At 42.7% G+C, this 27054-nt stretch overlaps 2 protein-coding genes and 2 gene segments (V, D, J or C); 2 read left to right on the plus strand and 2 right to left on the minus strand.

Annotated features, from left to right (window-relative positions):
• Positions 1-723: 723 nt before the first annotated feature.
• Positions 724-1205, minus strand: LOC117812030. The segment is given in 2 exon segments: positions 724-1046; positions 1154-1205. Coding segments are annotated over 2 exon segments (375 nt in total).
• Positions 1206-4442: 3237 nt separating this feature from the next.
• On the plus strand, positions 4443-6119 carry LOC117812085. The segment is given in 3 exon segments: positions 4443-4457; positions 4801-4906; positions 5612-6119. Coding segments are annotated over 3 exon segments (453 nt in total).
• A 5209-nt stretch (positions 6120-11328) lies between these two features.
• Positions 11329-13622, plus strand: LOC117812163 (gastrula zinc finger protein XlCGF8.2DB-like). The gene is given in 4 exon segments (XM_034682822.1): positions 11329-11347; positions 12397-12571; positions 12744-12831; positions 12834-13622. Coding segments are annotated over 4 exon segments (1071 nt in total).
• A 2720-nt stretch (positions 13623-16342) lies between these two features.
• LOC117821601 (gastrula zinc finger protein XlCGF57.1-like) lies at positions 16343-26832 on the minus strand. Its single transcript, XM_034696002.1, has 2 exons — positions 26545-26832; positions 16343-17901 (listed from the first exon to the last, which is right to left on the minus strand). Exons 1-2 carry the CDS (start codon positions 26711-26713, stop codon positions 16802-16804), a joined length of 1269 nt encoding a protein of 422 aa, XP_034551893.1. The 5' UTR covers positions 26714-26832; the 3' UTR covers positions 16343-16801.
• Between the last annotated feature and the right edge of the window lie 222 nt (positions 26833-27054).

Here is a 27054-nt window from a genome sequence, read left to right on the forward strand (position 1 = left end):
GGTTGTTTGAAATCAGAAGAAGCAGGTATGAATCAAGAGGAACAGGTACTTTAAAAAAACAAAGACAAGGACAAATATAAACAGAGGGGTGTCTGTCAGAGGGGTAAACTTTAGGAACAGTTGTGATGAGGAATTCAAAATGTGTAATCCCTAAATGATTGTTTTGTTCTGTTTTTTTTCTTTCTGATTTGTAAAAGGCTTCTATGTTGTGGAGAGAATTGTTAATTGTTGATGCAGACCGAAATAAAAAATAAACTTAATTTTCTCATATTTCTTCTGGTGTTGGACTTCTGCTTTACTTGATCAGGCCAAGTGTCTTTGTTAAAACTGTAAACTCAAAGCTCTCTAACTGAGTGTTTTTTAAGAAGGAAGGAAGGAATTATCTATTTAAATGTTGTTTGCTTTATGGATATAATCAGTGAGACATGAGGGTTTGTAAAGTGTAACTGTATGTCAGCAGCATACAGGAGGATTTTATGGTGGTGTGTGTTTGATAAGATACTGAAAATGTGTGTGTGTGTGTGTGTGTGTGTGTGTGTGTGTGTGTGTGTGTGTGTGTGTGTGTGTGTGTGTGTGTGTGTGTGTGTGTGTGTGTGTGTGTGTGTGTGTGTGTGTGTGTGTGTCTTCAGTGAAGTGTGTCAGTCTCTGCAGAAGCTTCCAGCTGCAGCTGTCAGTTCAGTTTCTGTTCAGTCTGACTGAGGGAGGTTTTTGTACGACGCTTTTTCACTGTGTGAACACAAGCTGATTGTTGATGTAGTTTTCACTCCTACAGTAGTAAACTGCAGCATCTTCAGTCTGGACTCCACTGATGGTCAGAGTGAAGCTAGATCCAGATCCACTGCCTGTAAAACGATCTGGAATACCTGATTCTCGAGTGCTAGTATGCTTAATGAGCAGTATAGGAGTTTCTCCATCTTTCTGTTGGTACCAGTGCAGATAGTTAGTACTGTAAACATCCTGACTGATCCTGCATGAGATGGTGACGGAGCCTCCCGGAGCAGATATCACTGCTGCAGGCTGAGTCACTGTGACCTGTCCTCTGGACTCTGAGGATACAGAGACAGAAACATAAAGCAGCGTCAGGGTTTTGTGGGCTTCATTTCAGAGGGACGGATGTTCATAGAGGAGAGGAGTTTGATTCTCTGGACTTTACCTGTGAAGCAGCAGCAGAGGAGAGTCCAGATGAGGACGCAGATCAGAGTCATGTTTTTGATGAGGAGGAGGAGGAGGATTTCTGTGGCTTCTGTTGTGATGAAGGACAGCTGTCAGTCATCCAGTGTTCAACTCTCAGGACTATAAAGTCTCCCAGAGCACTGGAGCATGGTGCTGCTGATGCAAAGTGGCTCTCTATGGAAATGCTCTGTCCAAGCTCCTGGTGTTGGTATTCTCTCCACCAGGGGTCTCTTTTTAGTGCTCACTCTCCTTGTGAGGCCGGTTGGATGTTCTGCCAAATTCTCTGAAACACCTTTGCATATTTTGTGTAGAGAAATGAACATTCAATTCACAGTCAACAGCTCTGGTGGACATTCCTGCAGTCAGCATGCAGATTGCACGCTCCCTTTAAAACTTGCGACATCTGTGGCATCGTGCTGTGTGATAAAACTTCACATTTCAGACTGACCTTTTATTGAGGCCAGCCTAAGGCACACCTGTGCAACAATCATGCTGTCTAATCAGCATCTTGATATGCAACACCTGTGAGGAGGATGGATTATCTCAACAAAGGAGAAGTGCTCACTAACACAGATTTAGACACATTTGTGAACAATATTTGAGAGGAATAGTCCTTTAGTGTTCACAGACACAGTCTTAGATCTTTGAGTTCAGCTCATGAAGAATGGGAGCAACAAAAACAGTGTTGTGTCTATATTTTAGTTCAGTGTAGATGAGGACAGTCGACTGGGTTTCACTTGATTTACTCGTGTTTCTTCTAGTTTGGACTTTTTACTTTTCCTCCATTTAAAGACAAATATCATCCTTTAGACTCCTCTACATTTCTATCAGTGCTCTAGTTACTCACTACTCTTACTTTGAAGTCAGCTGATGAGTCTTCTTTTCTGACATCAGATCCCAAAGACCGTAAACTGTTGGTGTCCTTGTGTTTGGTTTGTCTCAGTGGTGTTGCCGTACCTCTGTTGAGCGTAGATCAAACGTTCTTCAGATCAGTCGTTCATTTAGTCGTGGTGATGATGGCTATGACTGAGAAGGATGATGATTCTCTACCTGAGCACCACGGCCATATTTTAAACCCACGTTTGAGGTTTTGAAATAAAGAATGATTGTTTGTATTGTTGTAAATCTCTGATCTGTTTGCCACACAAACTTCATCACAGCCTCCAAAACATCAGCATCTAACCTGAGACAGCATGTGGAGGTCTGGAGCTAACACACTGCTGTGATTCCAGAGGAACATTGGAAACTTGTCTGTGCTTGTAGTAACTTAGTTTAGATTTCATGGTAGACTTTTTACCATGATGTTTCATTCAGGACGATATTTCCTCATGACTTTGAGTATTTCTGTTTTTATGTCTCCTTTGCCGTAGATATGAAATCATGTTTTCTAGATAAACAGAACAGAGCAGAATGTTCACCCATGCATTCTTGACTGACCTCATGCTTTGTGAAAATACATTTAGAGATATTTTAAAAAGTACTTTGAATACTTCAGTATTTTTAAAAACAAGTACTCCAGAACTTTAACTCAAGTCACAATCTGACTGAACAACTTTCACTTGTATTGGAGGAATGTTTGACCAGGAGGATCTATACTCTGACTTCAGTGATGAAGATGTGGACTTTGACCATCACTGATCATCAGCATACAGGATTCATTTATGGTGGTGTGTGATTGATAAGATCCTGTGTGTGTGTGTGTGTGTGTGTGTGTGTGTGTGTGTGTGTGTGTGTGTGTGTCTTCAGTGAAGTGTGTCAGTCTCTGCAGAAGCTTCCAGCTGCAGCTGTCAGTTCAGTTTCTGTTCAGTCTGACTGAGGGAGGTTTTTGTACAACGCTTTTTCACTGTGTGAACACATACAGACTGTTGTCATGATAACTCTGACAGTAGTAAACTGCAGCATCTTCAGTCTGGACTCCACTGATGGTCAGAGTGAAGACAGATCCAGATCCACTGCCTGAAAATCGAGCTGGAATCCCTGATGCTCGAGTGCTAGCCAAGTAAATGAGCAATTTAGGAGTTTCTCCATCTTTCTGTTGGTACCAGGCTAAGCATTGGCTTGGGCCATAAACATTCTGACTGGTCCTGCATGAGATGGTGACGGAGCCTCCTGGAGCAGAGCTCACTGCTGCAGGCTGAGTCACTGTGACCTGTCCTCTGGACTCTGAGGATACAGAGACAGAAACATAAAGCAGCGTCAGGGTTTTGTGGGCTTCATTTCAGAGGGACGGATGTTCATAGAGGAGAGGAGTTTGATTCTCTGGACTTTACCTGTGAAGCAGCAGCAGAGGAGAGTCCAGATGAGGACGCAGATCAGAGTCATGTTTTTGATGAGGAGGAGGAGGATTTCTGTGGCTTCTGTTGTGATGAAGGACAGCTGTCAGTCATCCAGTGTTCAACTCTCAGGACTATAAAGTCTCCCAGAGCACTGGAGCATGGTGCTGCTGATGCAAAGTGGCTCTCTATGGAAATGCTCTGACTCACTCCAGCAGGGACTGGGATCACTCTCAGCATGCTCCTGATCAATCATCAATATGTGGATGAAGAAGTGATTGACAAAGTGTTGCTCCAGCTTTGTGTATTTCAGTGTTTGTGATGGATGCAGAAAGATGTTCCTTCAGATGGTCTTGTGTCTGATTCAGGTCCTGGGGGGTAGCATGACTGGAATTAATTTAAAGTGGAATGAACATATACTGTACATGATCAAAGAATTATTCAATTCAGATTTAAAATCAGAATAAACCAGACACTTCAGATTTAAGTTTAATTCAGAATGGTCATTTTCATTCTGATTTAGGTGTTTACGAGGTCATTTTAAATCTTTTTAAAGTGGATTTAATTTTTATTCTGAATTAAAGAGGAATTAAAAGTCTCATGTAAATGTAGACATTGTCTTCCTCCTTTTATTCCTTTTATTGTTTTTTAGTTTAGTTTGTATTTGTAAAACACTTTGTAACCCTGTTTGGAAAAGTGATATATAAATAAAGATTATTATTTAACCCTCCTCTTATGTTCGTTTCTTAGGGACAGCAATAATGTTCCTGGGTCAACTTGACCCGAAGCATATTTAATGATCCAAAAGTGTCCGAACCCCCCCAAAAACACCAATTAACATTTTTTAAATCTCATTATTAACTCCATTACCAACCATTGAAATCAATATCAAGTGCAATTGTGTTCTTCAATTGAAAGAAATGTATTTGATTGGGATAAACCCCTTGAGATGGTCCATCTCATTTTAGAGGGAGTCCCCAAATTTAATTCTCAAAGATGTGCAATGCAAATGTGTGAAATGAGCCATTTTCAGTGTATATGTGGTTTATGCTAATTAAGACAAGCAGAAGAAGTTTCTTTGCAAAATAATACTTTAACATTTTTAATTTTTTTTTAACTTTTAAATGGGTCAATTTGACCCACAACATAACAGGAGGGTTAAAATCATTATGATGTAGGTTCAAACTTCTGTAGAAATCCTCTAGAGAAATGATCTCCATTTTAATAAAATAATCTAAAAAAAAAAAGCATCTAAAAAATGTAAAATGTGTTGTAATGTTTGATTTAAAGATTTGATTGAATGTGAAATAAATCCAGTGAACAGAGACAGGTTTAGTGAGTGTGTTTGTGTCAGAGTCAGAGAGCCGTGTCTCTACAGTCAGAGGTTTTTGTACGGCGCCTCAATGACTTTGTATCACTGTGGTGGACTTTTGGTGGAGGAACCAGACTGGATGTTGGAAGTAAGTTTCTGTACAACTACTAAATGCTTCAACTGAAATATTGATTTACATTTAGTGTTTTTATGTTTAATTCAGGACGATATTTCCTCATGACTTTGAGTATTTCTGTTTTTATGTCTCCTTTGCCGTGGAACTAAACTCAGAGCAGCTTTACTGAACACATCTTGAAGCGTTCCTGTCAAACTGAAATTTAAAAAACTTAGAGGTTATAAAAAATCCACCATCTGTTTAACAATTTTTATATTTAATCTGTGTTTTTAATTCAACAATCTGTCATAGTCACTGTGTTATCTGTGTTGGTAAGTAAAGCAGAGGAAGGTTTCTGATAGGTGTTATCAGAAATTGTTACAATTTTTACAGTTTTTAAACATTTTTTACACTTTTTGATCCTTTTGGTTCTAATTTAGATTCTCATGAAGAGCTCTGAACTGCAGTCAGTAGTTTTTCTGGGATTGAATTTGCAGTGTAGTTTGATGTGTTTGAGCTGGTTCTGTATGATGAGTGTCTCTGTGCTGATATGCATGAGAGGCTTCTTAAAGGGAAGTGAAACAATGTGTGAGTGAGTGACTGGTGGAGCAGAAAAAACACCTGACACAAACTCCTTCAAGCAGAAGTTCAACTTTCAACATTAAAGCTGTCTCAGTGTCTGCTGTTTGATTGACAGCTGTGTGCTCCCTGTCCTCTAAGCTGATTGGTGTCTCCTAGGTGATACGCGTCCCACCCTGATGGTGCTTCCCCCCTCCATTGCGGAGCTGCAGAAGGGGCATGCCACGCTCATGTGCCTGGCCAACAAGGGCTTCCCCTCAGGCTGGAGTCTGGCCTGGAAGGTGGGTGGCAGCAGCAGCAGCAGCATCAGCTGGGAGGAGAGCAAGAGCCCTGCTGTGCTGGAGAAGGACGGCCTCTACAGCTGGAGCAGCACCCTGAGCCTCACTGCAGACCAGTGGATGAAGGTGGGCTCTGTGACCTGTGAGGCCACTCAGGGCTCCCAGACTCTGGTATCACAGTCCATGAGCAGAGACCAGTGTCCCCAGTCCTGATCTGCCTCACTGGGACCCTGATTGTGTTTGTTCTCTGTTCCTGCTCTCAGTCTAAACTCTCTGTCTCTGGTTCTCTCTTTCAATCATGACATGTTTCATGTTTCAACATTTCACTGTTTCCTCTCATGCTGATGGATTCAATGTTTTAAAACAATAAAGATTTTATTATCATCAAAGTGGTGTGTATTTCACTTCCTGCATATCATTCCCTTGATATATGTAAGTAGCTTTAGACTTCTTTGAAACTGTGACAGAAACTTCCTCTCATATATCTCACCCACACCTTTTGATGTAGACTCAATCTTTTAATGAGTTTAATCTTTCATCTTGTGTTCAACACGCTGAGCAATTTTGGGGGGGATCAGATGACGCCCCTGGAGGTAGTTCATTCAAATATGGATGTTCGTCATCGCCACAGAAACACCTTAATATTAAATTAACATTAAATTAGCTGACGTCTTGTTGTTGTTTTTTTAAGTATGGGTTCCACAGGCTGATTCTTTTTGTAGGTCTTAAAATGTTAAATATGCAAACGACATTTCAAACATGGAGGTGAGTGGAACCTCAGTAGGGACATTTATTTGGATCAGAATCAGAGGGAAATAAGAGTGTTTGTGTGTGTGTGTGTGTGTGTGTGTGTGTGTGTGTGTGTGTGTGTGTGTGTGTGTGTGTGTGTCTCTTTAGTGAACTGTGTCAGTCTCTGCAGCTGTCAGTTCAGTCTGACTGAAGGAGGTTTTTGTACGATGCTTTTTCACTGTGTGTACAGATACTGACTGTTGATGTAGTGAAAACTCAGACAGTAGTAAACTGCAGCATCTTCAGTCTGGACTCCACTGATGGTCAGAGTGAAGCTTGATCCAGATCCACTGCCTGAAAACCATTCAGGTATCCCTGACATCCTCTGATTGGTGTTGCGTATAAGTTGTTTAGGTGATTCTCCATCTTTCTGCTGGAACCAGTATAAGTGGTCTGTATGAGCAACATTTGGACTGATCCTGCCTGAGATGGTGATGGAGCCTCCCAGAGCAGAGCTCACTGCTGCAGGCTGAGTCACTGTGACCTGTCCTCTGGACTCTGAGGATACAGAGACAGAAACATAAAGCAGCGTCAGGGTTTTGTGGGCTTCATTTCAGAGGGACGGATGTTCATAGAGGAGAGGAGTTTGATTCTCTGGACTTTACCTGTGAAGCAGCAGCAGAGGAGAGTCCAGATGAGGACGCAGATCAGAGTCATGTTTTTGATGAGGAGGAGGAGGAGGATTTCTGTGGCTTCTGTTGTGATGAAGGACAGCTGTCAGTCATCCAGTGTTCAACTCTCAGGACTATAAAGTCTCCCAGAGCACTGGAGCATGGTGCTGCTGATGCAAAGTGACTCTCTATGGAAATGATTCATATCAACGGATCAGTGAACACCTGATGCTCCTTTTAGACATTTTTAAAACGCTCTGATCATTATTTTCATATTATCAGTACAAAGCATTAAAATGAAAAACAAATGTGTCAAATTACGTCCTCAACAGACAAACAAATTATTTCTTATTGTTTCTTAATAGGATCCATCAGATGTATATGAAATGTGACCTGCTACTCTTGTGTTTGGAAGTGAAACCTGTCTGCTGGCATGGTTGAGCAGTGATGCCAGACTGCTTTCATGGTTACTGAGACAAGAGGGGAGACCAGTACTACGCTCCTCTGCTGCCACCTACAGGACACAGAGTAGATTACCTCTTATAACCTTCATTAATCTCTCTCTCTCTCTCTCTCTCTCTCTCTCTCTCTCTCTCTCTCTCTCTCTCTCTCTCTCTCTCTCTCTCTCTCTCTGTAATCATTGCTTGTATGTACAGGTCTGTGATGTGTGTGTGTACAGGTCTGTGATGTGTGTATGTACAGGTCTGTGATGTGTGTATGTACAGGTCTGTGATGTGTGTATGTACAGGTCTGTGATGTGTGTATGTACAGGTCTGTGATGTGTGTATGTACAGGTCTGTGATGTGTGTATGTACAGCTCTGTGGTGTGTATGTACAGGTCTGTGGTGTGTGTATATACAGGTCTGTGGTGTGTGTATGTACAGGTCTGTGATGTGTGTATGTACAGGTCTGTGATGTGTGTATGTACAGGTCTGTGATGTGTGTATGTACAGGTCTGTGATGTGTGTATGTACAGGTCTGTGGTGTGTGTATATACAGGTCTGTGATGTGTGTATGTACAGGTCTGTGATGTGTGTATGTACAGGTCTGTGATGTGTGTATGTACAGGTCTGTGGTGTGTGTATGTACAGGTCTGTGATGTGTGTATGTACAGGTCTGTGATGTGTGTATGTACAGGTCTGTGGTGTGTGTATGTACAGGTCTGTGATGTGTGTATGTACAGGTCTTTGATGTGTGTGTGTACAGGTCTGTGGTGTGTGTATGTACAGGTCTGTGATGTGTGTATGTACAGGTCTGTGATGTGTGTATGTACAGGTCTGTGATGTGTGTATGTACAGGTCTGTGATGTGTGTATGTACAGGTCTGTGATGTGTGTATGTACAGCTCTGTGGTGTGTGTATGAACAGGTCTGTGGTGTGTGTATGTACAGGTCTGTGGTGTGTGTATGTACAGGTCTGTGGTGTGTGTATGTACACACTCTCTGTATTTATCTCTCTCTCTGTGGTCACATTTTGCTGCTTCCAACTCAAGCTACAGCATTTTGGACAAGCTGAAGAGTCTTTAGAGACGTATTAGGGCAGCCTGATAAAAAGGAATTACAGTAATGTAACCTGGAGGTTAATATGTGTAATCTCAGTTTGGGAACGAAGCAAAGTACAGCTCGAGTTAGTAAATGCAATACGCCTTGGCTGCTTCTAGCCTGCCGGAAATTAAATGATTAATTAAATAATTAATTAATTAATGTATTTATTCATTTTTTTTTTTTATTGTATTATTTTTTTTATTCATGTTAAATTATAATTACCAGTTATTTATTTGTTCTGATATATATCACCACGTAAAGATGTGCCATGCTAATAGACTCCTACCCAAAAAACAGAATATATTTTTTTAAATTAAAATTGAATTTTTCATGTTAAAGGTCACATTAAAGGTGGAAATGATTTATATTGGTCTAAATTTGTCACATCACAAAAGCTGGCATTTTAACAGGGGTGTGTAGACTTTTGATGTCCACTGTACATGTCACACACTCCGGTGCACTAGGTGGCGGTATGCACCATTAAAGTTTGGTTTGCGGTCCGCCATTAAAATAAGAGAAGAAGAAGAAGAAACAGGAAGTCGTGTTTTTATACCTGTGTCGTGAAGAGTCAGCTCGTATGTCAGCGTCCCATATCAGCAGAGAAGTCACAAATAAGCGCCAGTGTTTAGCTTTCTTTTCCTTCTGTGACTCTGAGATCAGTGAAATATGTCCGGGGTTCAGAATCTCAGAGCTTTGTTCAGCGATCCGACGGGAGGAACAGCACCGTGCAGAGAAGAAGAGGAGCTCCACCGAGCAAGAAAACATCTGGGTGTGATGTTAAAGGTGACATATCACTCTTTTTTCATCAATATATATTGGTCTAAGAGGTCCCCAAAACATGTCTTTAAAGTTTATGCTCAAAAAAACACTTTGAAATCAGATTTTGGTCTGCCTGTGAACACCCTCTTCTTCAGTCCTCCTCAGAACACTCTGTTTTCTCTCTGACCACGCCCCCTCAGGAAGTGGGTGTGGCCTCGGCTCTCCAGCACGTTGATCTAATGTTTACATGTTGGCTGAATATACACGGCTGCTCAGAGATCGCGTTACTTCAACCCTCTGAATCTGATCCAGAATCTGATCCTGACGGAGAGGCGCCTGCAGAGTGAATTCTTTTCATTCTGGGGGGGTTTGTAGACATGCCAGGGAAACATATTTCAGGTAGAGAACCATTAAGAAGTCAATTTTGCATGATATGTCACCTTTAACACCTGAAATAAAGCTGCAGGCAGCAGGTTAGTTTACTTTCTGAATGTATGTTTATATCTCCACATCTCTTCTATAAACAATCTGTTTAATATATATCTGCATTTGTCCACATTTTGTTAAACATTCTGTATTCTATAGGTAAGTAAATAAGATTTGTTTATAGAGCACCTCCCAAGAACAGAGGTCCCAAGGTGCTTTACAACAACAACAAAAGAAAAACATTAAAAGGCAAAACAGTGATTGCAAATAATACAAAAACATGACATAAAAGAAGACAGATTCAACAAAGGCAAGTCTAAACAGAGAGGTCTTCAACTGCTTTTTGAACCTGTCAACAGTGTCCACAGTTCTGAGTTCCAGAGGGAGACTGTTCCAGAGTTTAGGACCAACAACCTGCAAAGCACAGTCTCCTTTAGTTTTTGACCTGGTACGAGGCACAACCAATAAGCCCTGATCAGAGGACCTCAGAGTCCTGCTGGAGTTATAAGGCTTCAGCAGCTCCCTGATGTAGACTGGAGCCTGACCACTGAGCGCTCTGTACACAACAACAAGAATTTTAAACTAGATCCTTTCCCCATCTGTGATGAGAAAGAAACACTCTGCATGTCTTAGGCTCTAGAGGCGTTTTTCAACCGGAGGAACTTCACCCCAGAACTAGGGACTTTTGCCCTGAACTACGTGCTTTTCGTCCGGTGGAACTAGGGTCTAAATTTAGTTCAGGGATAGATAATCTCCCCCCTAAAAATCCCCTGGTAGGGGGGTAGTACTTTTCAAAAAGCCCCAGGGTTTTTAGGGGTAAGAGCCTGCAATGCTGAACGTGTCTGATTGGTAGATTAACCTCAGTGTTTTTATTCCTCCCTCCGTCCACAATAACATCACACACATCTGTGATTCACTTGATTTCTCTTTCTTTCATTAGTTTTGATTTGTTCTATCTTTTTTGTATGTGTGTGTACTTTTCAAAAGAAGAAGCTGTGATTCTCTTGATTTAGCAGCTTGTAACAGTAGTCTTCTCTCAGCCCACCGTGAATGTGTCTCTCCTCCCGGTGTTATGGTTTTAAAAGTGACCCTGTAATCTGGAGACCTTCAGCTGAACGTGTCAGTGTTTGTGGAGTTTACACAGCTGTTGAAACACAGAGGGAGTTTTAAGATTCAATATCCTCATCAGATATTTAATGATCGTCTAAAGACGTTTATGAGGGATGCATCTGGCTGAAAGTCTCCAGGTAACAGGGTCGCTGTTTAAACCAAAACACCGGTCGATCTCTGCCACGGCTTTTTGAGTTGAAAAGGATTTTAAAGCCGTGTTGAAACGTCTTTGCTACTCGCGCTTATCCCCTCTCACGTGTTGATTCAGTGAATCCATCTGTGATGAAATATAGTGCTTTTTAACCAGCAGTACCACGAACCATTCCATTTAGTTCCAGGAACTACTCTTCAAGGAACTAAATGGTTCCTGTAGGCTTAGGTACTGAAAAAAGACATAGTATCCGTGACGTCACCCATCTGTCCTGAAGCAATGTTTTGAAGCTGATCATCGGCGGGTGCCATATTGGAAATGCTGAACTCAACCTAACTTCGTTTAAGCTAGTGTGAGGTAAAGAGGCAGGCCTTTAGCCTTTTCACTATAGCTCCAGGGTACCTGCCTGTCAATCAAGTCAGCTGTGCCCTTATTTGTATCGTAATCTTAATATCTTCGTAACTGCCGCGTCAAAAAAAAAAAAAAACTAAAAATGAGCTACTCAGACCTAAACAGTTTTTTGTACCAGGCTGTAAACATGTTTATTTCTGCTGTAAAGATCCTCTTCTTTGAATGGGTGTGTATGTGGTTTCCTGGGTTTCTGTCAAGCAGCAACCTCCGGTCAAAAAATATGAGTCCAATGCTGAAGTGTTAAAAACTGCAGTTCACCGAGGATCCGCTTGAGCCTGGCTCCAGAACTGAAAACCACATACACACCAATTCAAAGAAGACGATCTTTACAGCAGAAATAAACATGTTTACAGCCTGGTACAAAAGACGAGTGTAGTCTGGATAGCTCATTTCTCTATCACCACACACTGTACGGAGGCTGAATGTTTTCATAACATGGTCATTTCTAAGATATTTACATTACGAGTCTACCAATGAGAGGCACAGCTGACTTGATTGACAAGCAGGAACACTGTAGCTGTTGGCTAGGAGGCTCAAAGCCCGCCTCTTTACGTCACAATCGCTCGACAGTAGAAATATGGCCGCCGCCTACGATTGGCCTCAAAACAGCGTTTCAGAAACAGATTGGTGACGTCCCCCTAAGTCCATTATTTATAGAGTCTATGGTTTCTGCAGCCAGCCTCTAGTGGACGCTTGATGAACTCCAGTTTTTAGCACTTCTGCATGGGCTTCATATTTTAAGACCGCAGGTTGCCCCTTGGTCTTATTATGTGGGGTTCCATTTATAAAAAAGAAGCTATATCACTTATCACTATTCCAAGAACATAACCTCTCAGCTGACCTTGATGTGTCTCTCTGTATTGTAGTGTTTCCTGAAGATGTCCAGCAGCTGTCAGGGATTACAGAAGAGCCTCCTGAACACCAGGAGTGGAGCTCCCGTCTGGACCAGGAGGACACGAAGCCTCCGCACATTAAAGAGGAACTCTGGAGCAGTCAGGAGGGAGAGCAGCTGCAAGGACTGGAGGAGGATGATACCACAAAGTTCCTATTCACTGTTGTCACTGTGAAGAGTGAAGATGATGAAGAGGAGCCTCAGTCCTCACAGCTTCATCAGAGACAAGCTGATCAGATGGAAACGAGAGAGGACACCAGAGATTGAGGTCCAGATTGAAGACTCTTCTGAACCTGAGACTGATGACAGTGATGATTGCAGGGGGACCAGAGAGAATCAGTCAGGATTAAACTCAGTTAAAAATAAGAAGGTGAAGGCTGAGAGACCACACAGCTGCTCTGAGTGTGGTAAAAAAAATTTAACTGTCAAGGAAATCTGATCAGACACAAGGTAGTTCACACAGGAGAGAAACCCTTCGGCTGTTCAGAGTGCAGGAAAAGGTTCACACAGAAAGATCATCTGATCCGGCACAGAGTGGTTCACACAGGAGAGAAACCCTTCGGCTGCTCTGACTGCGGGAAAAGATTAACACAAAAAATGTATCTGACACGTCACATGGCAAATCACAGGGAGGAGAAACCCTTCAGCTGCTCTGAGTGTGATAACAGATTCAACAGAAAGTCTGATCTGATCACTCACATGGTTCATCACACAGAGCTGAAACCCTTCAGCTGCTCTGAGTGTGATAACAGATTCAACAGAAAGTCTGATCTGATCACTCACATGGTTCATCACACAGAGCTGAAACCCTTCAGCTGCTCTGAGTGTGATAAAAGATTCAACAGAAAGTCTGATCTGATCACTCACATGGTACATCACACAGAGCTGAAACCCTTCAGCTGCTCTGAGTGCAGTAAAAAGTATTACAATAAAAGCAGTCTGGCCAGACATGTGCTAGTTCACACAGGAGAGAGACCCTTTATCTGCTCTGTTTGCAGCAAAACATTTAAACAACAAGCGCATCAGACTTCACACATGCTGGTTCACACGAGAGAGAAACCCCTCGGCTGCTCCGAGTGCAGTAAAAGGTTTTACTGCAAATGGCATCTGACCTCACATGTGCTGGTTCACACGAGAGGGAGAGAGAAACGCTACGGCTGCAGTGTTTGTGAGCAAAGATTACAGGTGCATATCGATTAAGATATTAACTTTTTGATATTTAATATTTGTATGCTCTTGTTTGCTTTATACTCTTTTGCACTGTCTACTTTGCTGCTGTGACACTTAAATGTCCCTGGATGTGGGACGAACAAAGGACTATCTTCTATATGGAAGAAAGAAGAAGTGTACTGGTTTGAAAGAGGGGTCAAGGAAGCCATCTATGTTAAGCTTGAACACACTTCTCTTAACAGAGGTGGTGGACTAAGACACCATTTGTCTCCTACATACAATGCTGTTTTGAATTCTCTGTCAAAACAAGTAAGACCATACTCACACCAGAGACCACGTGACTCTAATGACTCACAGCTGACCCGCTGGAGGAGAGAGGAGTCGGTTTCTAAACAGTCTTTATTTGATGAGCTGAGATTAAAAAGTGTTTGATGTGAGTTTTAAACACAAAATACTGAACGCAAAATCATGAATTCAATATAACAGAGGATGGATTATGTTCTATCTGATTGTTTTTGTCAGATTCACTGTCTAATGAAATAGATTAATAGAGTCTAATATCATAGATATATATTAATGATCTGTTATTCCTCCTGTTAGTTTCTCTGTTTGTTGTTGTTTTCTTCATGAAGAGAAGTCTGACAGTAAAGTTTGTCTGTTAGTAAAAACACTTTAAAGCTGGGGTTGGTAATCAGATTTAGATCCACTTTTTGTTATACTGGTTAAAATGATCTTTATGTCCTGATGGTAATCAATACATAATGTGTTCTTAAAAAAGAGTGAAGAAAAGCTGCTATCTACAGCCGGAGTAAACCTGGGAAAACACCAACCAATCACCGTTTTTTGGGACCCAAAATTTTAAACCATTCAAATCCCTTCCTGCCGTTCTGCCCGCCTCCTGCGCGTACATTTCCCGGTGTGTACTCCTCTGAGTCTCCGTCTCCTGCCTCTGCTTCCCCTGACTCTACTGACTTCCCCTCTTGCTCGACCTCGGGCCTGTCCCCTCTGACCTGATGAGGTGGTTTGCTCAGGACTGTAGTCCGGATCAGAGTCTAAAAAGCTCTCACCACGGGGGCTCTGACAAGCAGAAGAATGAATGACATTTAGTAAGTCCTACAGAAATGTAGATGTACTGTAGCGTCTGTCCGGACGCTGTAGTGATGACGAGCCGATTGGTGAACACGTTGATCTTTAATAACCGGTCACTGTCGACCGTGATCACTCCAACCAACAAAACAACAATCAATGTTTGAATGAATGAAGAACTTCTCCTCTTGTCTCTCCTCTCTCCAGCTCACACACTCTACACCTCTCCTGATGCCTTCACTGACTGTCAACACTGTAGGAATTAAGAACATCTACACTGAACAGGTTTAACAAACAGTAGAGCTGTTACAGTGTTATATATGTGTTATAACTTTTCTCCTGATATCGTGTCACCAGTACAACTGGATAATGCTAGAATGATAGTTGTGGGTACTAAAAGCAGCCATGTTTGTTTGTGTTTTTAACTTTCACTATGAGAATGTTTTGGTGAGGACCGGTTTTGAATCAGTCACCATCATATGGTCGTGAATCAGCGGCGCTCGTGCATGTGAGCGGGGGGGGGGGGGGGGGGGGGGGGGGGGGGGGGCGCGTCGTTTTGGAGGAGCTCTGAGGGAGGAGGGGAGGGGTTAGGTGGAGTCCTGAGGAAATGCTACATTCAAATTCATGCTAGTTTTCCAAGACTGCCAACCCCAGCTTTAAGAAAGTTTCATATGAGGCTGATCATTAATGAACACAGGGTTTGAAAAGAGTTGCATGGTTTCTATTTTCCCTTAAAGTAATAAATAATTTAATAATGAGGATAATTTACTGATGAATCGATCCATGATGCTTCAGGACAGAATAAACACAGAGCTGATTCTCTTCATGTGCAGGTGTGTGTTAAACATGTAAACACTGAGACAGAGCTCTGTTACTGTTTATATTGATCAGAGTTATTACAGTGAACATGTGTGTTAAACAGGTGTGTGTTAAACAGGTGTGTGTTAAACAGGTGTGTGTTAAACAGGTGTGTGTTAAACAGGTAAACACAGAGACAGAGCTCTGTCACTGTTTATATTGATCAGAGTTATTACAGTGAACATGTGTGTTAAACAGGTGTATGTTAAACAGGTAAACACAGAGACAGAGCTCTGTTACTGTTTATATTGATCAGAGTTATTACAGTGAACATGTGTGCAGACACAAACAGCTGTTAAAGCCGTCATCACAAACCAATGTCGCTTCACGTGACGCTCCGGAGGAGAGGACGTCTCATTTCTCTAAATACAAATCTCCTCTCTCCTCTCTCCTCTGGTTTCATTTCCTCACATCTCCGGGACTAAGACACGAGGAAGAGACGCGAGGATGGACGTTTAGAGCTTTGAGATGCACCCCTGGACACACCCACGACTGTTAGTGGTTTGTATCTTCGAGCTCTTCCCCAGTCTGGTCAGAACTGAAGAAGCCTTTCGGAGGAGAGGTGAAACGTCTTCAAGAATTTCTACTAGTCCAGTTGCCTTACGGGTCAAGCTGTGGATTACAGATTTGAATGCTGGGTACACACTTGGTACCAATTTCTGATGAAGGTGAGATGAATTAAAAAAAGAAAACCTATTGAATGAAAGTAAGGACTACATTTGCATACTTCTTAAAACTAAAACTAGATTCAAATGTTAATCAGGGACCAAAGCTACGAGGGCAGAAAGACCAAAAGGTGTCTGAAACTCATTTAATTGTCCTTTATGGATTCAAACTAAAATAGTGGACAAAATCAACACAGGTGATCATACAGAATATTGGACCACTTAATGTTTGTGTAGCTCAATGTAATGTAGTCTGAGTGTTCATGGTCTCTGTTGTGGTATTATTGCATCTTGTCTCATCATCGCTGTCTTCAGTCTCAGGTCCAGAAGAGTCTCCAGTCTTGACCTAAGTCTCTGGTTGTAAATGACTCTCTCGGTCGGAGCAGCTGATTTGTCCAGGTCCTCCACAGTCCTCTTCATCAGCTCCTGCCCTCAAGTGTTTTGACAGAGAACTGCCCAGAGACACTGACACATCGACGTACAAGTATGTGGTGCTCATGTCCACGTCAGCCCCTGCTGTGTCGGAGAGACGCAGAAGTATAAATCAGCCTTTAGAGCAGCTGAAGAGTTTCTCTCCTCCGTGATATTCCATGTGGGGGGTCAGACCAGACTCATGATTGAACCTTTCACCACATTCTGGGCAGCTGAAGGCTTCTGTTTTTTATGCAGGGCCATGTGAGTCGTCAGACAAAACTTTCGGCCGAATCTTTTCCCACACTGGGAGCAGCTGAAGGGTTTCTCTCTGGTGTGAATTCTCATGTGTCTGGTCAGACTGGACTTCTGAGTAAAGCGTTTCCCACATTCAGAGCAGTCTAAAGTTTTCTCTCCCGTGTGAATCGTCATGTGTTGGGTCACGCCGTGTTTATGGTTAAATCTTTTCCCACACTCAGAGCAGCTGAATGGTTTCTCTACTTGATGAATGATCATATGTCGGGTCATACATTCTTTATGCTTAAAACTTTTCCCACACTCAGAGCAGCTGAATGGTTTCTCTCTGGTATGAATGATCATGTGTCTGGTCAGATGACCATTGCTGTTAAATCTATTACCACATTCAGTGCAGGTGTAGGGTTTCTCTCCAGTGTGTGTTACCATGTGCTGGCTCAGGTTCCCTTTCTTTTTGAATGTTTTACCACAACTGGGGCAGATGAAGGGTTTCTCTTCCCTGTGAATTATCATGTGTCTGGTCAAAAGGTATTTCTGTTTGAAAGCTTTGCCACACTGAGAGCAGACATGAGATTTATTCTCAGCCACAGAGTTTAATCCTGACTGATCCTCTCTGGTCTCGCTCCAGTCATCACTGTCTTCAGTCTCAGGTTCAGAGGAGTCCTCAGTCTCAATCTCTGGTTGTGAATCACTCTCTGGATCCAAGTTCATGGCTTGTTCTGATCCTCCACAGCCTTCTTCTTCTTCTTCTGTTTCCACCACTTTAGTCTGTTCTGGATGAAGCTGTGAGGACTGAGGTTCCTCTTCTTTAACTTCACTCTTCACACAGACAGCAGTGAATGGAAACTTTTTGGTATCATCCTCCTCCTCCAGTCCTTGAAGCTGCTCTCCCTCCTGACTGCTCCAGAGTTCCTCCGGTTCCTCTTTGATGTGCGGGGGCTTAGTGTCCTCCTGGTCCAGATGGGGGCTCCACTCCTGCTGCTCAGGAGGCTCTTCTTTAATCCCTGATAGCTGCTGGAAGTCTGCAGGAAGCCCTGAAGTTCAGAAAGACATCAATTGTATCAGAAATGTTACAAAAACAGCAGGTTTTAAACATATTCAGATGATTGTTTGATATCAAGTGTTCAATGTGAAACAACCTCTTATGTTAAAAATGGAGCCGACGCCGTAGGGCGGAAAACTGCAGTTCTTTGAGTGACCACTTGAGGCAGGCTCTGAAAGCAAAGGAAGTCCTATTAAGGCCTCTATTTGAACACACTGTGAATGGGAGTACAATTTCCGTTAACGAAAATGATGACATAAATGTTCGTGCAGACATTGCCATCTATCTATCTGTCTATCTATCTATCGATCAGATATCAGGTATCAGGGTTTTTACCAAGTACTAACATCATCAACATTTCACTCTCTTAACACTTTTGCTTTGTAATATCTTAAGTTGAATAATCTAGCCTGCAAAAAAAGTCAAAAGAGAACATTCTTCATGTGACCACTACATCTGATTCTCTTGATTCAAATAAAATGCCATGAACGCAAAATACAGGTCAGCATTGCACTTTTACGACGGTCCCTGAATGCACCTGCAGTAACAGGCGCTCTGGACAGACAGTCAGCTCACGGCACTCTTTGATGCCAATGAGTTGATCCAAACTTACTAAATGTGTCTGATGTTTCACCAAACTGGATTAAATCAAGCTGTAGATGCAGAGCTTTTTATGGTGAGAGCGGCAACAACATCAAATCTTAAACAGACGTCCCCCGGGTGTGTCTTTGTCACTAACGCACACCGGGGGTAAAAATCCTCAATGAAGAGGAGACTGGTTCACACAGCACACCTGCTGCAGGTAGAGACAGATAATAACTCAGCCTGTCACAGGAATGCAGAGCTTTCATTTCTAAAGATTAGACGCACAGCGGGGAAATATGAACTCTTAAAGGTGACATATCACGCTTTTTTCATCAGTATATATTGGTCTAAGAGGTCCCCAAAACATGTCTTTAAAGTTTATGCTCAAAAAAACACTTTGAAATCAGATTTTGGTCTGCCTGAAAAGCCCTCTTCTTCAGTCCTCCTCAGAACACTCTGTTTTCTCTCTGACCACGCCCCCTCAGGAAGTGGGTGTGGCCTCGGCTCTCCAGCATGTTGATCTAATGTTTACATGTTGGGTGAATATACACGGCTGCTCAGAGATCACGTTACTTCAACCCTCTGAATCTGATCCAGAATCTGATCCTGACGGAGAGGCGCCTGCAGCAGGACCTTTCTGAACCATTGGTCACAGATTTAGTTTTTCTTGTTGTTTTATTTATCAGTATGTAGACGTGTGTCTTGGTACACAGCTATGAACATGTAGCTATGTGGCTATGCTAACTAGCACTAGCACTTATCCATGAAAACTAAAAATCATCCACTAGATCTTCAAATCTGCAGACGTGGGGAGTAAAACCGACCTCTACCAGAAAGGCAGCAGGACCTTTCTGAAGGATTGGTCACAGATTTAGTGTTTCTTGATGTTTTATTTGTCAGTATGTCGACCTGTGTCTTGGTACACAGCTACAGCTACAGCTACAGCTACAGCTACAGCTACAGCTACAGCTACAGCTACAGCTACAGCTACGAACATATAGCTATGTGGCTATGCTAATTAGCGCTAGCACTTATCCATGACAAATAAAAATCATCCACTAGATCTTCAAATCTGCAGACGTGGGGAGTAAAACCGACCTTTGTGTTTATTAAGACAGCCTACAACTAGCATGCCTCCCTCCTAAGCTCCTTGTTAGCACACATGTGTGCAGGTAATGAAAAACAGAGGAGGGATTCAGTATTATTTTATACAGTCTATGGGCTGAACAAGCTCCGAGCTCTGACTCCGTGACAGACCGGATATTGTTGTGACGTAACAAAAACACTGAAGTCTGAAACGGCTGGTTTCACACACATTTACAGAAAGGTGGAGAAATCAGAACAGGGGCAGAGTGGATTTTTTTCATTCTCGGGGGGTTTGTAGACATGCCAGGGAAACATATTTCAGCTAGAGAACCATTAAAAAGTCCATTTTGCATGATATGTCACCTTTAATGTCCGACGGTCCACCACTAAAGTTTTCATCATCTGAGTTTATATAATCAGTGATGCACTTCAGCTTTCATCTTAAAGAACGAGTTGTTGATGATCCTTCATCGTATCATTGTGCTGTGATGTGTGTATGTGAGCGCACCTGTTTGTGTGAGAGCAGATGATCAGAATGACATCCCATCATGTAAATAAGATCAATAACAGAAGGATATTTAGTCTGTTTAATAAAAGAACAAGTTTAAGACCTGATCTATAAGAGAGGTAATCCTGAATTACTTCTGCTGTGATCTGGTGCTATATAGAAAATTTAATTTACTGAACTTCCAAGGGGGGCAAGGGCCACTGTTGGGGGGGCTGATAATAAAAACTCTTTTTTACATGATGAAAACTTAAGTGGTGGAGCGCCGAACATTCAAAAACATATTGTCCCCCGCTGTGCGTCTAATCTATCAAAATAAAAGCGATGCATTCCTGTGACAGGCTGAGGTATTATTTCAGGGTAAGCAGCGTCCGGGAGACGTCTGTGTGATATTTGACCTCTCTGTGTCTATATCTTCATTTAATCCAGCTTGGTGATACATCAGAAACTTTTTAGAATAATATTAATAATAATTCATTTTATCTATAGGCGCCTTTCTGGACACCCATGGTCACCTTACAACATAGCAACAATAAAAGCAACACTCAACAGTAAATAAATACAAACATTAGAATAAAGATACAAGACTAGAGAAATTAAAGGGGGGGGGGGGGGGGGGGGGGGGGGAGTCATTCAAGTCCCAGAGAGACGGATTAGAGTGTGTATGCTTGGTGGAAAAGGTGAGTTTTGAGGCAGGATTTGAAGGTGGTGGGAGAGGTGGAGTTTTGTACGTCCAGGGGGAGAGAGTTCCAGGGGCGGGGGGCCGAGCGGCTGAAGGCTCTCGACCCCATGGTGGTCAAGCGAGCAGGTGGGAGGGTGAGTTGAATGGAAGAGGAGGACCTGAGTCTACGGGTGGAGGTCAATGAGGTCCTGAGGAGCTAAGTTGTTGATGGCCTTGTAGGTGAGGAACAGAATCTTGAAGATGATGCTGTATTTAATGGGAAGCCAGTGGAGCTGCTGCAGGACAGATGTGATGTGGCTGGTGGAGGGGGTTCTGGTGAGGATGTGGGCAGCAGAGTTTTGAACCAGTTGAAGTTAATGGATGGATTTGTCTGGTAAACCAAAAAGAAGGGAGTTGCAATAATGTAGGCGGGAGGTGACCAGGGTGTGAACCAGAATGGATGTTCTGTTGGGGGAGAGAGACTGACCCAGGTGAGAGAGTTTGTTAGTAAGTTTTGATCAAGTCCTTGTCATCAAAGATGCAGATGTAACTGAGTTTTAGTCAAATATTGTAACTAATTTTACATTCTTTCTCTCTTAATCTTATATTTCAAAATATTTGATCATTTAATGTCATATTTTAAATTGGATATTTTACAACTCAATATATTAATTACATGTAAAGTCAATGCAGAGACGCGAGTAGTGGGCTGGCGGCGCGAATTGCCAAATCGGGCAACGCGAATGGTGCAAGTTGAAATATCTGAACTCCAGCGAATCCATCGCACCGTGATAGCCAATCAGGGTGCAGATCACCCAGTGATGTATGGCGGTGACGTATGGACCAGCGGAGATTCGCTCATCTGGAATAAATGGGACACTTTGGTTACGTTCACACTGTAAGGCTTAAAGCTCAATTCCAATTTTTTTTCCTCAGATCTGTTTTTTTGTTTTCCTTTTTCACATTACCATCTATAATGTGACCTGTATGTGATTCCAGTGTGAACTGTTTGCAGCTCCAAACTGCCCCGCATGCACAAAAGAACAGTAACAATGACGTCAGCTGTTTCACAAGTTCTTTGGATATACTTTCAAACACACGGCGCAGAATCGTGACGTGAAACAGACCTTAAAACAGTCACTAAGGGTGCCCCGAAACAGACCTTAAAACAGTCACTAAGGGTGTCCTGAAACAGACCTTAAAACAGTCACTAAGGGTGTCCTGAAACAGACCTTAAAACAATCACTAAGGGTGCCCCGAAACAGACCTTAAAACAGTCACTAAGGGTGCCCCGAAACAGACCTTAAAACAGTCACTAAGGGTGCCCTGAAACAGACCTTAAAACAGTCACTAAGGGTGTCCTGAAACAGACCTTAAAACAGTCACTAAGGGTGTCCTGAAACAGACCTTAAAACAATCACTAAGGGTGCCCCGAAACAGACCTTAAAACAGTCACTAAGGGTGTCCTGAAAGAGACCTTAAAACATTCACTAAGGGTGCCCCGAAACAGACCTTAAAACAATCACTAAGGGTGCCCTGAAACAGAGATTAAAACAGTCACTAAGGGTGCCCCGAAACAGACCTTAAAACAGTCACTAAGGGTGCCCTGAAACAGACCTTAAAACAATCACTAAGGGTGCCCTGAAACAGACCTTAATACAGTCACTAAGGGTGCCCTGAAACAGACCTTAAAACATTCACTAAGGGTGCCCTGAAACAGACCTTAAAACAGTCACTAAGGGTGCCCTGAAACAGACCTTAAAACAATCACTAAGGGTGCCCTGAAACAGACCTTAATACAGTCACTAAGGGTGCCCTGAAACAGACCTTAAAACAGTCATTAAGGGTGCCCTGAAACAGACCTTAAAACAGTCACTAAGGGTGCCCCGAAACAGACCATAAAACAATCACTAAGGGTGCCCTGAAACAGAGATTAAAACAGTAACTAAGGGTGCCCCGAAACAGACCTTAAAACAGTCACTAAGGGTGCCCTGAAACAGAGATTAAAACAGTCACTAAGGGTGCCCCGAAACAGACCTTAATACAGTCACTAAGGGTGCCCCGAAACAGACCTTAAAACAATCACTAAGGGTGCCCTGAATCAGACCTTAAAACAGTCACTAAGGGTGCCCTGACACAGACCTTAAAACAGTCACTAAGGGTGTCCTGAAACAGACCTTAAAACAGTCACTAAGGGTGCCCCGAAACAGACCTTAAAACAGTCACTAAGGGTGTCCTGAAAGAGACCTTAAAACAGTCACTAAGGGTGCCCCGAAACAGACCATAAAACAATCACTAAGGGTGCCCTGAAACAGACCTTAAAACAGTCACTAAGGGTGCCCTGAAACAGACCTTAAAACAGTCACTAAGGGTGTCCTGAAACAGACCTTAAAACAGTCACTAAGGGTGCCCTGATACAGACCTTAAAACATTCACTAAGGGTGCCCTGAAACAGACCTTAAAACAGTCACTAAGGGTGCCCTGAAACAGACCTTAAAACAGTCACTAAGGGTGCCCTGAAACAGACCTTAAAACAGTCACTAAGGGTGCCCTGAAACAGACCTTAAAACAGTCACTAAGGGTGCCCTGAAACAGACCTTAAACAGTCACTAAGGGTGCCCTGAAACAGACCTTAAAACAGTCACTAAGGGTGTCCTGAAACAGACCTTAAAACAATCACTAAGGTTGCCCTGAAACAGACCTTAAAACAGTCACTAAGGGTGCCCTGAAACAGACCTTAAAACAGTCACTAAGCGTGCCCTGAAACATACCTTAAAACAGTCACTAAGGGTGCCCTGAAACAGACCTTAAAACAGTCACTAAGGGTGCCCTGAAACAGACCTTAAAACAGTCACTAAGGGTGTCCTGAAACAGACCTTAAAACAATCACTAAGGGTGCCCAGAAACAGACCTTAAAACAGTCACTAAGGGTGCCCTGAAACAGACCTTAAAACAGTCACTAAGGGTGCCCTGAAACAGACCTTAATACAGTCACTAAGGGTGTCCTGAAACAGACCTTAAAAAAGTCATTAAGGGTGCCATGAAACAGACCTTAAAACAGTCACTAAGGGTGCCCTGAAACAGACCTTAAAACAGTCACTAAGGGTGCCCTGAAACAGACCTTAAAACAGTCACTAAGGGTGCCCTGAAACAGACCTTAATACAGTCACTAAGGGTGCCCTGAAACAGACCTTAAAACAGTCACTAAGGGTGTCCTGAAACAGACCTTAAAACAATCACTAAGGGTGCCCTGAAACAGACCTTAAAACAGTCACTAAGGGTGCCCTGAAACAGACCTAAAAAAAGTCACTAAGGGTGCCCTGAAACAGACCTTAAAACAGTCTCTAAGGGTGCCCTGAAACAGACCTTAAAACAGTCACTAAGGGTGCCCTGAAACATACCTTAAAACAGTCACTAAGGGTGCCCTGAAACAGACCTCAAACAGTCACTAAGGGTGTCCTGAAACAGACCTTAAAACAGTCACTAAGGGTGCCCTGAAACAGACCTTAAAACAGTCACTAAGGGTTCATAAACATAAACCTACGTCAGTTTCTAGACAGCAACATGAGCTGAAAATTATAGTGTTTGATGTGAGTTTTAAAAACAAAATACTGAACGCAAAATCATAAATTCAATATAAGAGAGGATGGATTATGTTCTATCTGATTGTTTTTATCAGATTCACTGTCTAATGAAATAGATTAATAGATAGACAGAGCTCTGTTACTGTTTATATTGATCAGAGTTATTACAGTGAACATGTGTGTTAAACAGGTGTGTGTTAAACAGGTGTGTGTTAAACAGGTGTGTGTTAAACAGGTGTGTGTTAAACAGGTGTGTGTTAAACAGGTGTGTGTTAAACAGGTAAACACAGATACAGAGCTCTGTTACTGTTTATATTGATCAGAGTTATTACAGTGAACATGTGTGTTAAACAGGTGTGTGTTAAACAGGTAAACACAGAGACAGAGCTCTGTTACTGTTTATATTGATCAGAGTTATTACAGTGAACATGTGTGCAGACACAAACAGCTGTTAAAGCCGTCATCACAATCCGACGTCGCTTCACGTGACGTCTCATTTCTCTAAATACAAATCTCCGGGAGTCACGTCAGTCATGTCCTTATTTGGGCAAAAACTCGTAATCTTAATATCTTCTGAACCGTCACGTTAGAACCCCCCCCCCCCCTACAGTGTGTGCTGATAGAGAGATTAGCTTTGTAGGGCCAAGCTGTTTTTTTGAACCAGGCTGTAAAAATGTTTATTAATGCTGCAAAGACCGTCTTTTTCCCATTCATGTCTATGTGGTTTCCGGTGTTTCTGCAGCCAGCCTCAAGTGGATTCTCAATGAATTCCAGTTTATAATGTTGTATCTTGACCGCCCGTGATGTGTAGATGCAGAAGGAATCTTCGTGACACTGGCTTGCTTGCATAGTAATACGTTTATTACAAGAAAACAAAACCAGTATCAAACAAGCACCGCGGAATGCCTGGGAGAACAGCTCTGCAAATCTGCTGACTCCCAGAATGCTGTTGACCAGCACCTTTTATAGGTCTGCCAACCAATGACAGAGCCTACTACCAAGCCCAAACTTATCTCAACCTCTAGTTATTTATTGTACTCTCCTGGGCTCTGCTAGCCTAATGGTTACAAAACTTGTCCATGCATGTCACTACATTGGAAGGGGGTCTCAACCAAAATTCCTTGAACGTCTGGTACAGCATAGGTTTCTCCTTGACTTGTTTTACGTCAGTTACTTATTAACTATCAGATACTTCAATAACATTTCCACATGGGCTTCATATTTTGAGACCGGAGGTGGCCGCTTGGTGTGAATGCAACATAAGAGGGATAAAAGACAGAAAAGCCAAAAAAAGAGGGTCATTTAGCATCCTTAATACAGATCCTCATTGGTTCCCTTCTGCTTCTTTCTAGTAACTGAAGTATCTGATAGTTAATAAGTAACTGACATAAAACAAGTCAAGGAGAAACCTATGTTGCCCCAGACTTTCAAGGAAATTAGATTGAGACCCCCTTCCAATTTAGTGACATGCATGGACAAGTTTTGTAACCATTAGGCTAGCAGAGCCCAGGAGGGTGTAGTAGATAACTAGAGATCAAGATAAGTTTGGGCTTTGCAGTAGGCTCTGTCATTGGCTCAAAGACCTATAAAAGGTGCTGGTCAACAGCATTCTGGGAGTCAGCAGATTTGCAGAGCTGTTCTCCCAAGCATTCCGGGTGCTTGTTTGATACTGGTATTGTTTTCTTGTAATAAACGTATTACTATGCAAGCAAGCCAGTGTCACGAAGACTCCTTCTGCATCTACACATCACGGGCGGTCAAGATCAACATAACATTACAGTCCTCTTTGATGAGAGGGTGTTTTTCTTTTGTCAGTCACATCTCATCAAAGAGGGTGTGGGGGTGTGGGGGTGTGGGTGATGACCCCCTCCCAGGAATGTGTCTGAGTTTGATCCCTGGTTTTACCCTGGGGTCTTGCCTTCACCTTGTTTTCCTCGTCTTCAGAAATCCTAGAAAAGGTGTGTTTTAACTCAAATACAATCTGGTTCATTAAATTCAAATGATAATAATCAGAGTAAGCGTGACGAAACAGGGACATGTCCACCAGACACATTCCAAACATCACACAGCAGTCAGAAAAGAGTTTCAGATCCAAAACAACAAAGTGATATTTTCATCAGGAGCCAGCTGCGGCTAACACGCTGTGTGCTGAAGGCTCAGCTCCCTGAACCCCTCCCAACAAACACGTTTCCATCAGAAGAAGCAAACACTAACCTGCTCTCTGCAGCTTGATTTCAGGTGTTACAATCACTTTCAGCAGCTCTCTCTGCCGCTGAAGCTCCTCTTCATATAAAGATGTTGTGGTTTGTCCTCTAATGTCTTTGATAACCGCAGCGAGCAGCCGCCGGCTGAAGAAATCTTTAAGATCCTGAAACCCGGACATTGAAGCAAACTGTTCTCCAGGAGGACTAGAGAACTGCAGCTGGAGAGGTGAAGACGGAAGCTCCGAACTTTGGATTACATGGAGGAACCGCTTCAATAGAAGATGGAAGAGCTCCTCCCATTGAGACGAGCGGAGCCAGGGGCGGAGTCTGACTATGTGGACTGGGGGGGGGGCAACCAAGGGGCCGAGTCTGACTCTGTGGACTGACGGGCCAAACCAAGGGGCGGAGTCTGACTTTGTGGACTGGGGGGCCAAACCAAGGGGCGGAGTCTGACTTTGTGGACTGGGGGGGCAAACCAAGGGGCGGAGTCTGACTTTGTGGACTGGGGGGGCAAACCAAG

This window comes from Notolabrus celidotus, chromosome 1 (genome assembly GCF_009762535.1).
Source record: "Notolabrus celidotus isolate fNotCel1 chromosome 1, fNotCel1.pri, whole genome shotgun sequence".
NCBI lineage: Eukaryota > Metazoa > Chordata > Actinopteri > Labriformes > Labridae > Notolabrus > Notolabrus celidotus.